This window comes from Dendrobates tinctorius, unplaced genomic scaffold (genome assembly GCF_039654945.1).
Source record: "Dendrobates tinctorius isolate UK_male_01 unplaced genomic scaffold, ASM3965494v1 ptg000129l, whole genome shotgun sequence".
NCBI lineage: Eukaryota > Metazoa > Chordata > Amphibia > Anura > Dendrobatidae > Dendrobates > Dendrobates tinctorius.
The window spans coordinates 313,112-328,615 of NW_027361797.1; the positions used below are offsets into that span (position 1 = coordinate 313,112).

Sequence of the window (15,504 nt, forward strand, 5' to 3'; positions counted from 1 at the left end):
CTTTACTATCATGTCAAAAAGCCTTGGGTTTTGTACAAGAATACTAGCTTGTATTCCTAAAACTAATAGGGATCTTTTACTAAATAGATCTCGTACAGCTAATAAGGATGCTGCATTTACTGGGAAATCCATGTGAGAATGGTTGAATAGTCCTTTTTGAAAATTTAACTCTGTCTTGAACCACCTCTGATTGACAGAGCCTCAATGTCCCTCCTGCTGCCGAGATCTCATGATGCTCAGTACAAGCATCCAATATGTAGACTGCAGTGGCATGGGGAAAGTCTGAGCCAGAACTTCCCGCTTTTACGGTGCTGTGGAAGCGAGCTTCAGGCTTACCACTACACTTCTGCAATAGGAGGAATGGAAGCAAACCCAGGGCACGAGATAGGGTGACAAAGTATAGTCACTTTTCACTGCTAGAATGAGGGTTACATTACATTGTCACTGGATTGGACAGCAATCGTGTATCTGTACGTCTATGACAGACTCCCAATAAATATTCTGTTCCATGTCTGGTCAAATATCGGGTTTAGATACAGTTGTACCAACACAGCAATAAAAACCATGTCTATATGAACAGGCGCTAAAGATGAGAAAACTGTTTTGCTCAGTTCAAATTTTGATGCAAGATATTAAGAGTTTTGGGAAAATGGAGATCTCCAAGACCCAAGAATAACTGATAAATGGATTCCTCCATTGTATCCAGAAGTAAAAATAACCTGTAGGGATGGGCACACTAATGCCAAGTAACTCATTACTCTGAGTCTTTGATGAGTGATAGCAGCATATTGTGTACATTTGTGCTCAAAAGTTTACATACCCTGGGAGATTTTTTGCTTTCTTGGCCTTTTTTCAGAGAATATGAATGATAACACCAAATTTTTTTCTCCACTCATGGTTAGTGGTTGGGTGAAGCCATTTATTGTCAAACTACTGTGTTTTATCTTTTTAAATCATAACGATAACCCAAAACACCCAAATGACCCTGATCAAAAGTTCACATACCCCATTTCGTAATACCGTGTATTGCTCCCTATAACATCAATGACGGCTTGAAGTGTTTTGTGCTAGTTGTTGATGAGGTTCTTTATTTTCTCAGATGGTAAAGCTGCCCACTCTTCTTGCCAAAAACCCTCCAGTTCCTGTAAATTAATGGGCTGTCTATGAACTGCACGCTTGAGATCTCCCCAGAGTGGCTTAATGATATTGAGCTCAGGAGACTGAGATGGCCACTCCAGAACCTTCCCTTTGTTCTTCTGTAGCCAATGACAGGTCGACTTGGCCTTGTATTTTGGATCGTTGTCATGTTGGAACGTCCAAGTACGTCCGATGCGCAGCTTCCGGGCTGATGATTGCAAATTTGCCGCCAATATTTACTAATAACGTGCTGCATACATCTTTCCTTCATCTTTGACCAAGTTTCCTGTGCCTTTGTAGCTCACACATCCCCAAAACATCAACAGTCCACCTCCGTGCTTTACAGTAGGAATGGTGTTCCTTTCATCATAGGCCTTGTTGACCTCTCTCCAAATGTAAAGTTTATGGTTGTGGCCAAAAAGTTCAATTTTGGTCTCATCACTCCAAATTACCTTGTTCCAGAAGTTTTGAGGCTTGCCTCTGTGCTGTTTTGCATATTATAGGCAAGATACTTTGTGGCATTTGCACAGTAAAGGCTTTCTTCTGGCGACTCGACCATGCAGCCCATTTTTTTTTCAAGTGCCTTATTATTGTGCATCTTGAAACAGCCATACCGCTAGTTTTCAGAGAGTCCAGTATTTCAGCTGATGTTATTTGTGGGTTTTCTTTGCATCCCGAACAATTTTCCTGGCAGTTGTGGACATTTTTGTTGGTTTACCTGACCGTAGTTTTGTTTTTACAGAGCCCCTGATTTTCCATTTGTTGATCACAGTTTGAATGCTGACTGGTATTATCAATTCCTTGGATATCTTTTTGTATCACTTTCCTGTTTTATACAGGTCAATTACCTTTTCCTGTAGATCCATTGACAATCCTTTTGCTTTCCACATGACTCACAATCCACAAATGTCAGGGACTGGATGAAAGATGTAAGAGTCTGTCTGGATCCCAAAACTCACTCAGCTTTTAGGCACACTCACTGATTACAAGCAAACAGGTCACAGGTAAGGATGTTACCTTTAGTAGCCATTCATACTCATTTGTGTCAACTTCTGTGCAGGTTATCAGGCCAAAATCACCAGCATACCATATTTTTCGAATTATAAAGATGCATTTTATTTCCCCCAAATTTGGGGAAAAATCAGGTGCATCTTATAATTCAAATATACCTTATTGGCCACGGTTGAGAAGGGTCACAGGGTAGCTGCTGGAGGAGGCAAGAGTGGCACGTTGCTGCAGACCACAGGCTAGGATGAGGTGGTGTTTGGAGGTGCGACACTGCAGGTTTTCGGGGGCTCCGCCGACATTTGGTGAAAGCCCAGGACCCTCGCACTTCCAAGGTTTACATTGTGGTGGACTCCAGGAAAATGGCTGCCGGCAGCAGTGCGTTCACAGATAAGAGATCTCAGCGCCAAGATCTCCATTTGTGCATGCGCCACCCCAGCGGCCATTTTCTCAAAGTCCGCCGCAAAGTAAACCATGGTAGTATAGGGGCTCCAGGCTTTCACAAAATGTCGGCGGAGCCCCCGCACCACCGAACACCCACAGTGTCAAACATCTGAACACCCCTTTCTCGTGGTCAGGGGTCCGCAGCATCGCCCCACTCTTGTCTCTGCCAGCAGCGACCCTGCTTCACCTCAGCCACCACCTCCGGTAAGCAATAAGACACATGGATTGTAAAAAGGCACCACCGTTTTATTAAAAATATATTTTTTACTATTTTTCTCCTCAAAATTTGGGGTGCGTCTTATAATCCAATGCATCTTATAAACCGCAAAATATGGTATGTGAACTTTTGATCAGGGTCATTTGGATGTTTTGGGTTGTCATTACGATTTAAAAAAAAAAAAAGAGAAAACACAGTAGTTTGACAATAAATGGCTTCACCCAACCACTAACCATGAGTGGGGAAAAAGTTTTGGTGTTATCATTCATATTCTCTGAAAAAAGGCCAAGAAAGCAATAATCTTGCCGGGGTATGTAAACTTTTGAGCACAACTGTATATAATATACAATATATATAAATATCATGTAACATACACATTTTAAATTTGTGCTATTTTATCACTAACCTGTCAGAAGCCATACAGATGAAAACCTAACCAGAGCACCACAAGAAGACTCCCCCCACAGGCCGCCCCGGAGCACGAGCATATCGTTAACTCAAAACTGAAAATAAAGATTAACCCCTTCATGACCAGAGGTATTTTTGATTTTGCGTTTTCGTTCTGCTACCCTTCTTCCCAGAGCCATAACTTTATTTTTACGTCAATATGGCCATGTAAGGGCTCGTTTTTTGCAGGACAAGTTGTACTTCTGAACGATACCATTGGTTTTAACATATCGTGTCCTGGAAAACGGGAAAAAATTCAAAGTGCTGTGAAATTGCAAAAAAGTGCAATCCCACAGTTGATTTTTTTTGTTTTGCTTCTTTTGCCAGGTTCACTAAATGATAAAACTGACCTGCCATTATGATTCTCCAGGTCATTATGAGTTCATAGACACTAAACATGTCTAGGTTTTTTTTTATCGAAGTAGTGAAAAAAAATCCAAACTTTGTTAAAAAAAAAAAAAAATTGCGCCATTTTCCGAGACCCATAGCGTCTTTATTTTTCGTGATATCGGGTTGGGCGGGGGCTTATTTTGCGTGCCGAGCTGACGTTTTTAATGATACTATCTTGGTGCAGATATGATCTTTTGATTGGCCATTATTGCATTTTAATGCAATGTCACGGAGACCACAAAAAACGTAATTCTGGCATTTTTACTTTTTTTCTTGCTACGCCATTTAGCGATCAGGTTAATCTTTTTTTGTTGATAGATTGTGAGACTCTGAACGTAGCGATACCAAATATGTTTGATGTTTTTATTGTTTTATTTTGAATGGGGCGATTTGAACTTCAGGCCAACCCATCAGTGATGGCGGTCACCGATGAGCAGATTTCCAGCACTATTTACGGAAATGCATGCTAAATGCCGCTGTCGGAAGCCGGCGGCCCGGGGGACTTCAGAGGAGAAATTAAATGGAAAATCAGAATTTTTTTGCGGTCGCCGTTATACCGTTAATAACGGCGATCACAACACTGGGGTCGGTAAAAACCAACCCGAATCATGTTCTCTGGGGTCTCAGCTACCCCCGGCAACTGAGACCTCAGAGAAATTCCGATGCTGGGGGGGCATTATAACCTTAAACCTCAGCGTCGTTAAAAAGCGGCGCTGTGGTTTAAGTACCCTTAACTGCCGCTGTTGAAAGACGTATTGGCGGTCGTTAAGTGGTTAAATGTAACTCATCATTCTCCCCTGCTTGCGCCGATCACCGGCAGATCAGGGGAGAATGACGAGAGCTGTGTACTGCTTTTACTGCAACGCTTCTTCCCTGGCACCCGTCTGTGTGGTACTGATGCTGCACACACATGCCACACGTGTGCTGCAAGTATTACACACACAGACACTGACATCTCCGGTACCGGAAATATCAGAATGTGTGAAAGAGGCGTTATAGCGGGTTTTTATGTTTAGCAGTTGTCACACGCTAAGAGACGCTTTTTATTGCAAAAAATAGTTTTTGCGTCACCACATTTTGAGGCGCTATAATTTTTCCATATTTTGGCCCACAGTCATGTGAGGTCTTATTTTTTGAGGGAAGAGTTGACGTTTTTATTGGTACCATTTTCGGGCACATGACATTTTTTTATCGCTTTTATTACAGTTTTTGGGACGCAGAATGAACAAAAACCAGCAATCCATGAGTTTTTTTTTTTGGAGGGGCATTTACACCGTTCCATGTGTGATAAAATTGACAAAAGCAGTTTTATTCTGCGGGTCAGTATGATTACAGCGATACCTCTTTTTTTAATGTTTTGGCGTTTTTATATAATAATTGTTTTATAGAAAAAATATTTGTTTTTGCATCGCTTTATTCTGAGAGCTGTAACCTTTTTATTTTTCTGGTGATGGAGCTACATAGCGGCTTTTTTTTGTGAGACAATATGACGTTTTCAACGGTACCATGTTTATTTATATCCGTCTTTTTGATCCCGTGTTGATCCACTTTTTGTTCGGCGGTAAGATGATAAAGCATTGTTTTTCTGCCTTTTCTTTTTTTTTATGGTGTTCACTAAAGGGGTTAACTAGTGGGACAGTTTTATAGGTCTGGTTGTTAGGCCTGTTTCACACTTCCGTTTTTGACCATCAGTCAAAATCCGCCATTTTTTAAAAAAAACGGATCCGCCATTTTTTTTGGCGGATCCGTTTTTTCCCCATTGAGTTGCATTACCGGCGGATCTTGGCGGATGGCCATCCGTTGGATCCATTTTTTTGCGGATCCGCCAATTTTTTTGCGTCCATCGACATGCCTGGACGGACCATGCAACTTTTTTTTGCTGCAGGATCCGCATTTTACATTGCGCATGCCCGGAGGAAGGAAGTCAGCCGGAAATTTAACCCTGAAATCCTTTCTGGCGGACGGAAAGAATTCTCTCTCCCCTCCCCGGGCTGCAGTTCCTTTAAAATTCTTCATTCATCGGATCCGTCAAAAAAACGGTCCGGTGGCATCCGTTCACATCAGTTAGCAACGGATCCGCTTTCCGCCATTTTGGCAGATTTTAACTGACACAAAAAAACTGAAGTGTGAAACAGGCCTTACGGACGCGGAGATACCAAATGTGTACTTTTATTGTTTAGATTTTTTGTTTCATTCAAATATTTAATATAATAAATATTGAGTTTATTTTATTTTTGTTTTTATATTTTTACAATATAATTTTTTTTTTTTAATTTCATTCTGTGTTTTACACTGTGTCCCAGTATGGGACACTCATTTTGTGCAGGCTGATCGCTTCTATAGCATGCAAATCTGCATGCCATATAAGCTGTCAGCGATGCATGTATTTTGCACTGACCTGAGACTTCCTGATCATCACTGCGCATGACAGGAAGTCTCTTGGCTCTGGAGACCTGGATGTCGTCATGACATCGGGTCTCCATGGCATCGATCAGGACCCGGCGTCATGCCGCGAGGTCTCCGATCCAAAGCCAGAGGGGCTGTCAGCCACTGTGCCGACTCTGGAATGCTGCAATTGGTTTCAATCGCACCATTTCAGGGGTTAAAGTGCCGGGAGCGGTCTGTGACCGATCCTGGCATTTAGTGCCGGGTGTCAGCTGTGAGAATCATCTGACACCCGGCCGTACACCACCCGTGTGTGCGGCCGATTGCTATGACGTACTATCCCATCCATGGGAGGTAGAGCCCAGGTCACATGGATGGGATAGTACATCAGATGGCAGAAAGGGGTTAATACATGCAAAGTGGTCCATGATCCCTGGTATGTGGTAAATAGGTCCGGCACCATAGTAAGAGAACCATGCCCATAGGATGCTTCCACCACCATGCTTCACTGTCTTCAGAGTGTATTGTGGCTTGGATGCAGAGTTTGTCGGTCGTCTGATGAACTGTCTGCGGCCCTTGGATCCAAAAAGAACAATTTTACCTTCATCAGTCCACAGAATGCTTCTCCATTCCTCTTTAGGCCAGCTGATGTGTTTATTGGCAAATTGTATCTTCTTCTGTACATGTCTTTTTTTTTTTTTTTTTTTTTTTTTTTTTTTTAACAGTGGGACTTTGTGGGGACTTCTTGCTAATAGATTAGCATCACACAGGTGTCTTCTGTCACTGTACTCACAGGTAACTTGAGACTGTCTGTGATCCTCCTGGAGCCGATCATTGGCTGAGCCTTTGCCATTCTGGCTGTTCTTCCATCCATTAGAATGGTAATCTTCCGTTTTCTTCCACGTGTCTCTGGCTTGGTTTTCCATTGTAAAGCATTGGAGATCATTTTAGATGAGCAGCCTATCATTGTCTGCACTTCTTTAGAAGTTTTACCCTCTCAATCAACTTTTTAATCAAAAGTACACTGTTCTTCTGAACAATGTCTCAAACGACCCATATTCCTCAGGCTTTCAGGGAGAAATACATGTACAACATGTCCTGGCTTCACCCTTAGATAAGGGCCACCTGATTCACACCTGTCTCTTAATGATCGACCTCACTAATTGATCTCCACACTGTGATTATATTGAACACCCCCTTTCAATTAATTATTCTAATACACAGACTCAAAAACCTGCAGATCATGAATGCCGAGTCAGGGGGTTTTCTACTACACCAACTGGTAAATTGTGTGACATGTGGTAATATGATTTATACCAAAAACTGTGATTACCCTGGTTAGTCATATTGGACTGATAGTATTATGAACACTACTGTATGCAAATATTAGGACATGATGCACCAAGGCAAAGGCCACACCAAGGTTGCACTGAGGCATCCTAATTTACATATTAGATTTTTCAGCAAATATTAAGCTAAGCTGTATACATTGGGTATAACTTTCATAGCGGCTATGATCCCCACACAAATGTTTATGCAGTTCAATTGACGTTTTGGGAGTGACAGAGTCCTTTAAGCAAGCTTGAAAGTAATTTCCTCCACAAATGAATGTTTTGTTCATGCACTGGGTGATTGACAGCCTGTTTAGATAGAACGATATTTGCTTTCCGATTATTGACTGCAGTGTAAATGCAGCTAAAAGTCCAAGCATTTCGGTAATTATTATTACTTTTTTTTTTTTTTTTTTTTTTTTTTTTTTTAAGTCCAGGCCCAATACTTCCGAGTAGATTGGTGACAAACTCAGTCCGGAGGCCCCACCCATAGCTCAAAAGTCCTCATAGAAGAGCACAGATCAGCTGACTGGAGCGCGCAGAACGGATGCAGCAGAAGGCCATAGTTCTGTCTTCTAAGTGGTGCACTTCTAAGAGGTCTTTACAGCAAATCTGACAGATTAATTTTCTTACCCATTTTTGTTAGATTATATACAGTACTTATTTTCAATCTTCTGTAGCCTACCTCCCTTTTTCACTAATCTCTCATAGCTTGTCCAAATTTATTACTGATACCTTCTTCTTCAAACCTTTAAAAGTTGACTCTTTCATAGTAATTTACATCAAGTTTGCAATTTCAATTGATTATTACGTGAATGTACCAAAACAATCTTTCTTTGAGCTGATCTCAACTGTTCCCTTGAAAAAGTTTTTGTCTTTACACGCCCTCCCCGCAACTGACAAAAAACAGTTATGACCAGGACTTATATTTTTCTTTTTTTACTGATGTACTTTGTTAAAATTTAAATTCTTATTATTCTGGATGAGGGTTTGGAGATATCGTCCCAAAATCTGGAGTTCTGCCTTCCCAGGTAATGTGATAGTCATCTATGTAATGGCATCAATTTTTTAGTTCCTTAGGTGGCGTTGCAGACAGATCTGCTCACACAACACAAATTAATATAACTGTGCGAGAATTTCTCCCCATAGCTGTACCAGTTATTTGCAGGAACTATTGACCCTCTCTCCCCACAAAATAAGGATTCATCATGAACAGATTACACTGGTTTTGTAGAAACTATATAATACATAGATAAAGCTACAGCTTTTATTTCTACAATTGAGCAACCGAACCTTGGTTTATGCGGCATGAATCTAATAACAGGTTGCTCTTCACTGTTTTATCATAGAATGCTAGAATTGTAAGAGACCTCCAGGGTCATCGTGTCCAACCCCCTGCTCAATGTAGGATACAGTAAACCATCTCAGACAGATGTCTGTCCAGCCTCTGTTTGAAGACTTCCATTGAAGGAGAACTCACCACCTCTAGCAGCAGTCTGTTCCACGCATTGATCACCCTCACTGTCAAAAAGGTTTTTCTAATATCTAATCTGTGTCTCTCAGTTTCATTCCATTGCTTCTCGTGTTTCCATGTGCACATGAGAATAAGGATGATCCCTCTACACTGTGACATCTCTTCAGATATTGTAGACAGTATGGCTCTCCTTAGCCTTCTTTTTGCAAGCTAAACATTTCCAGATCCTTTAACCGTCCCCGTAGGACATACTTTGTAGTCCGCTCACCATCCTTGCAGCTGTTCTTTCAACTTGCTCCAGTTTTTAAATGTCCTTTATAAAATGTGATGCCCAGTATAGTGGTATTGTAACAGGAGCACAAGACAAATCTTACCACTTATTTTTCTGAAGGTCATCCTATAAAATACTAAAGTGTAAGATATAGACAATGGCAGGCCATATGCATTTTTTACACCAGTACTTTAATAAATTAAAATATATACAAAAGTAAAACATTAGCAGCATTTGACAAATCAGTTAAGGAAAGACAGACTGAAAGACAGATATAACCGGATCCTCATGGTTGGTGACTACCAGGACACTCCGAAATTTATCAAAAAGCATTAGTAGTTGTGACCGGCGCATGTTTTCATTGTACATGATCTCTTCAAGATGATGTCGCCCTCGGAAATAGTGCAAAAGCCTAAGTGGAAAGACAAAAGAATGAACACATTCATGACCTAGACACTAAATAATTTATTGACTGGCTCCATAACGTCATGTTCCTGGGCTGGAATATATACCGGTTATGGATTTTACAGGAGAAATAATATGTACAAGAACAATACATGAGGATCAGTTTTACGAGAGGATACAACGGATGAAATAATCTGGGTGATACTCGTTACAATCACTACACATGTACAAATGGATTGGAAGGCAATTGCGGCATGGGGGAAACAATCGATTATGTTCCCATCCTGGCAAGAATTCTCATTATTGTACATGCCCAACCAAGCCCAGTGCCGAGAAGATGCTGCTATCAGCTGCTCAGCACAACACAGATGGTGATGTCTCTTGCAGGCAACAAGATCCATCAAAAACCATGGCAGTCTACCAATAGTAAGAAGTCTCAGCACATTTTCCCCTTCTAATTAGGTTAGTAATATATTAAAAATGTATTAAAATTAGCTTCTCCCCCCGGTTTCCTGCACGGCTCAGGTCCTCTACTGCCCCACTCATCAGCTTTGCCGGCTCACATAGAGCCTGCTGTGTGCTTTTCTATGAGACTCAGAAGTACACTTAAGCGCCCGTTACACATAGCAATATCGCTGTAACGTCACCGGTTTTGTGAAGTGGCAGCGATATTGCTAGCGATATCGCTACATGTGATACTTACCTCCGACCGGCTCCCCCGCTGTCTGTCGCTGATCGCGCGAGAACGTCCTGGCCCGTTTCTCGTCGTCAGCTTCCTGCTGGTGCCGACGAGCGACGCGTGGACGCGGGCGGGAGGACGTCAGGATCGCCACATCTGACAGGTAAGTAGTGACCCCCGACCGCTGCTATGTCGCTGGTGAGATCTGCCTGTGTGGCAGCTCACTAGCGACCACTTAGCGATGCACCAGTGATCCATATCGTTGTCGGGATCGCTGGTGCATCGCTTAGTGTAACGGTACCCTTACATTGGGAATGCGACTTCTGGTCCACACACAAACCCCTATGAGAGTCGGCTAGCCTGATCTGCAATCACTCGGGCCAAAAGAGGGTTGGATTTGGGCTGAAACCAAGGAAATAGTGGTTGGCAAGTATTTTTATACACTATATTACATACTTATTTAGGAGGGATTAGGGAAATCACATTTCTGCTGAATCATCTGTGTTAATACTTGTGGTTCTCTGTTGAAAAGACTATAATGACCACCAGAACTAAATGTCATCCAGTGGTCAAAAAAAAAAAAAAATTAGGGCCAAATTTACAAGAAAATCTAGCATTTAAGATACGGTGCTGGATTGAAATAATGAATGCTTGGTCTAAAAGTTCTCAGAAATGTGGCCGATAACAGAACACATTATATTCGGATTTAGAAATCCATTTGAGGCTTTGTGGCATTTTAATGTACAGATTTGCCGACTCATTGGTTACATAGTCAGTAGTATTGCCTCTGGGACCAATTATGTGCCGGCTGTTATAACCTGATTGGTGGCCACTGACACCATTTGCACTAGTATGTGATACGTGACCCTCATGTCCTCCACAGCTGCACGCTGTCTTTCTGCAGCACTTCCAGCAGCCAAACCGTTGCACACTCGTAATTGCTGGGTGGAAAGATTGTTGTGGGAAATGTAATATCTGCTTTGCTTTTAATGTCGGATCCCCTGCCAGCGCTCGTCCTAGGGGAATACGCTTGTTTAAATAATAAACAAATTGAAGATTTTAGTTTATGGGATTTTCCATGGCCCGGGGACAGAACAGATGTGTAACACAACTGACACTGCGCAGCTACATCCTGCAGCTAAAAATACACAGACAGTTTGGTTAATTTCCTCTATAAATCCCCCATTACTGAGGACGGGGCTTGTATATTAATACTGCAACCCACATGGTGAAGTCACTGTGACCGGCCTGGGAGTAACAGCCATGGGATTAGCTCCGGGAACGCCACACCGCGGCTTCCTACCCTGACCATTACACACATCCCCCTGGGAACATCTAATAGGACTAGTATTTTCGCCGAATAGTAGTTTTTGAAACGGGATTGCAAATTTTTAAGAAATGAAGGGAAAAAAGTTGGATGGAAGTACAAATATTGTACTGATGGAGCAACATTTACTGAAGGAGCACTCCAGGAATATTTGTTATTCTTTCCTCCACATTAGGCCTCTTTCACACTTCAGTTTTTTACAATCAGTCACAATCCGCCAGGTTTTGAAAAAAACGGATCCGCAATTTTCTTTTGAGGATCCGTTTTTTTCCCCATTGACTTCCATTATTGGAGGATTGTGACGGATTGCCGTCCGTTGCATCCGTTTTTTTTGCGGATCCGCCAAAAGTTGCTGTCCGTCACCATCCTCAGAGATTTCAGAACGGAGCTTGCAACGTTTTTTTCTCAGGCGGTTCCTCCAGACACTTATTTAACCCGAAATTCTTTCTGGGTGCCGGACAAAAAAAATTCTCTCTCTCTCTCAGGCTGCGATTCCTTTAAAATTGTTCATTTGTCGGATCCGTCAAAAAAACGGACGGGTGGCATCCGTTGTCATCAGTACTAAAACGGATCCGCCATCTGTCCTTTTGGCGGATTTTGACTGATGCAAAAAACTGAAGTGTGAAAGAGGCCTTAGGCAAAAGGTAGCAATGGTAATTACCTTCCTGATCACTTTATTTATTGTTTAACCCTTTCACGACATATATACATTTACATCACATGTCGATGATGCGGGCTCGCACGCCGAATCCACATCTTTCCCGGCAGCTGATGGCTGATTTAATCAGCCATCATGTGCCTTTAACAACCGCGAATGGTGCGGAGCTCTACCTGTGGCTGTTAACCCGTTAAATGCTGCTGTCACTCTCAGACAGTGCCATTTAACACAAGCTCACAGTGGGGTACATCATTTCTTGCACCCATCGGTGCGCCCGTGTCGTGATCATGAGGCACCGATAGGTTATGACAGATGGAGGTCTGCTGAAGGCTCCTGAGCCTGTCACTACGATCTTCCTGTAGCTGGCATTCATAGGGGATTGTCATTATCACTATACAAAGTGAGCAGACATTGTGCAAGCGATCGGATTATTGCGGCTTCAAGTCCCCTAAGGGGACTAGCAAATAACCATAAAAAAAAAACACAAAAGTTCAAATCACTCCCCTTTTGCCCCATTAAAAAAAAATAAAATACACATTTGGCATCGCTGTGTTCGTAAAAGTCTGATCAAAATATAAAGTAAGTTAATCAGATTGGTAAACGGCATAACGAGAAAAAGAATCAAATGCCAGAATCACATATTTTGGGCTGCTGCAACATTGCAATAAAATGCAACAACAGGCGATCTAAACATTTAGTACCGATATCTTCCTTTATACGTTTAAATCACATAAAATGCGACCACATGAGCGTAGAGCAGCGCTCACCTGTGTAGTTCTAAGGCTAGTTTCACACTTGCGTTAGGAGGCGCAGCGCACGGCCGCCGTGCAGCTTCGTCCCCTGCCGCGCCTCCTCCGGTCAGCTCCTCCTAAGGGCGCATGATACTGCAACTGCATGCGACCTGCGTACCCTATCTTTAGAATTGGGTACGCAGGCCGTGCGCTGGTATGCTTTAGGCGGCGCATGCGCCCTTTTGACGGTGCGCTAAGCGCACCAAAATGCAACACGGTGCGTTTGGCGCACGTCAGCGCACCGTCAAAAGGGCGCATGGGCCACCAACAGGGGGCAGAGGGCGGAGCTGCATGGCGGCTGTGCGCTGCGCCTCCTAACGCAAGTGTGAAACTAGCCTAACAATTAGGATCTTATCCCAATCATGAATAAGAACCATCTGGTTGGAAATGCCCAGGGGAGCGCTGCTCTACCTTTCTGTCACTCACATCTCTGGATGTACCGTATATACTCGTGTATAAGCCGACCCCCCTAATTTTGACACGAAAAAACTGGGAAAACTTATTGACTCGTGTATAAGCCAAGGGTGGAAAATGCAGCAGCTACTGGTAAATTTCAAAAATAAAAATAGATACCAATAAAAGTAAAACTAATTGAGACATCAGTAGGTTAAATGTTTTTGAATATCCATACTGAATCAGGAGCCCCATATAATGCTCCATACAGTTCATGATGGGCCCCATAAGATGCTCCATACAAAATACACCCCATATAATGCTGCACAAAGGTTAATAATGGCCCCATAAGATGCTCCATAGAATAATATGCCCCATATAATGCTCCATAAAGGTTATGGCCTCATAAGATTCTCCATAGATTATGCCTCCACATTGCTGCCCCATAGAATATGCCCCCATATGCTGCTCCATAGATTATGCCCCCATATGCTGCTCCATAGATTATGCCCCCACATGCTGCTCCATAGAATATGCCCCCATATGCTGCCCCATAGATTATGCCCCCATATGCTGCTCCATAGAATATGCCCCATATGTTGCCCCATAGACTATGCCTCCATATGCTGCTCCATTGACTATGCCCCCATATGCTGCCTTATAAACTATGTCCCCATATGCTGCTCCATAGAATATGCCCCCATATTCTGCTCCATAGATTATGCCCCCATAAGATGCTCCATATATTATGCCCCCATATGCTGCTGCTGCAAAAAAATGCCATACTCACCTCTCCTGCTCAGGACCCGGCACCTGTGATATTCACCTGTCCCCCGGTCCATCGCGGCTCGCCACTGCGCGTCCTCTGTCAGTGACTGTTCAGCCAGCAGAGGGCGCGGCGCGCACTAACCACGTCACCACGCCCTCTGCTGGCTAAACATCACAGACACAGGAAGCAGCAGACAGCGATGAGCATCGATGGACCCACAGACAGGTGAAAATCGCTATACTCACCCGTCCTGGCACGTCTCTGCAGCCTCGCTTCACTGTCTCCCTTCCTGTCTTCAGCGGTCACATGATACCGCTCATTACACTCATGAATATGCGCATATTTATGAGTTTAATGAGCGGTACCACATGACCACTGAAGGCAGGAAGGGAGACAGTGAAGAAGCGAGGGGGCTGCAGAGACGTGCCAGGACGGGTGAGTATGATCTGTGACATCCCCGCTCCCCCGCCGACCCCCAGGTATATGACTCGTGTATAAGCCGAGAAGGGGACTTTCAGCCCAAAAAATTGGCTGAAAATCTCGGCTTATACACGAGTGTATACGGAATTTTATATTTGGTTTTGTGTTGGATTGCGTTTTGGCTAGCTGACAGGCTTCTGTGTGCTCCAAGATTCATAGATATGTGGCAACCAGGACTCTTAGCGGTGACACTCTGTTTTTACTAATCTTTATTTTATACTCTGACTGCTCCCCAAATCCTGCAGCAAATGCTGTCTGGATCAGAAGTCAGCTTCTCTATGCAAGACTATGTGAGAGAAGGTAGCCATGTGGAAGAACAGAGGATGGATACAGAAGGGTAAGAAAAAGGTTTGACATTCCCAAATGTGCTGAAGAATAAATTGTACGGATAGCACAATTTCTCTAGCATCATTACTGTGTGATCAGACAGTGCAGCAACCTAGGATCAATGCCTGACTATACGATCATCCTAGGATCACTGCCTGACTATATGATCATCCTAGGATCAATGCCTGACTATACGATCATCCTAGGATCAATGCCTGACTATATGATCATCCTAGGATCAATGCCTGACTATATGATCATCCTAGGATCAATGCCTGACTATACGATCATCCTAGGATCAATGCCTGACTATACGATCATCCTAGGATCAGTGCCTGACTATATGATCATCCTAGGATCACTGCCTGACTATACGATCATCCTAGGATCAATGCCTGACTATACGATCATCCTAGGATCACTGCCTTATTATACGATCATCCTAGGATCACTGCCTGACTATATGATCATCCTAGGATCACTGCCTGACTATATACAGTACATGACACAGACTCCCTGATAGAACTGTCCACCAGATGCAATGGAAAATACTTTCCACTTAGCAGATGCTTGT

General features: G+C 43.0%; 2 protein-coding genes across 7 annotated transcripts in view; one reads left to right on the top strand and one right to left on the bottom strand.

Moving 5' to 3' along the window:
- MPG (N-methylpurine DNA glycosylase) overlaps positions 1-15,504 on the top strand; it is a 185,346-nt gene that overhangs the window by 144,355 nt on the left and 25,487 nt on the right. The window lies entirely within an intron of this gene.
- The window catches only part of NPRL3 (NPR3 like, GATOR1 complex subunit), an 80,965-nt gene continuing 74,734 nt past the window's right edge, over positions 9,274-15,504 (bottom strand). For all 6 annotated transcript variants that reach the window (XM_073542751.1, XM_073542749.1, XM_073542746.1 and 3 more), the window contains one exon: positions 9,274-9,513. In XM_073542751.1, coding sequence (XP_073398852.1) covers positions 9,348-9,513 — 166 coding nt within the window. In that variant the 3' untranslated portion in view covers positions 9,274-9,347. The remainder of the gene's footprint in view (positions 9,514-15,504) is intronic.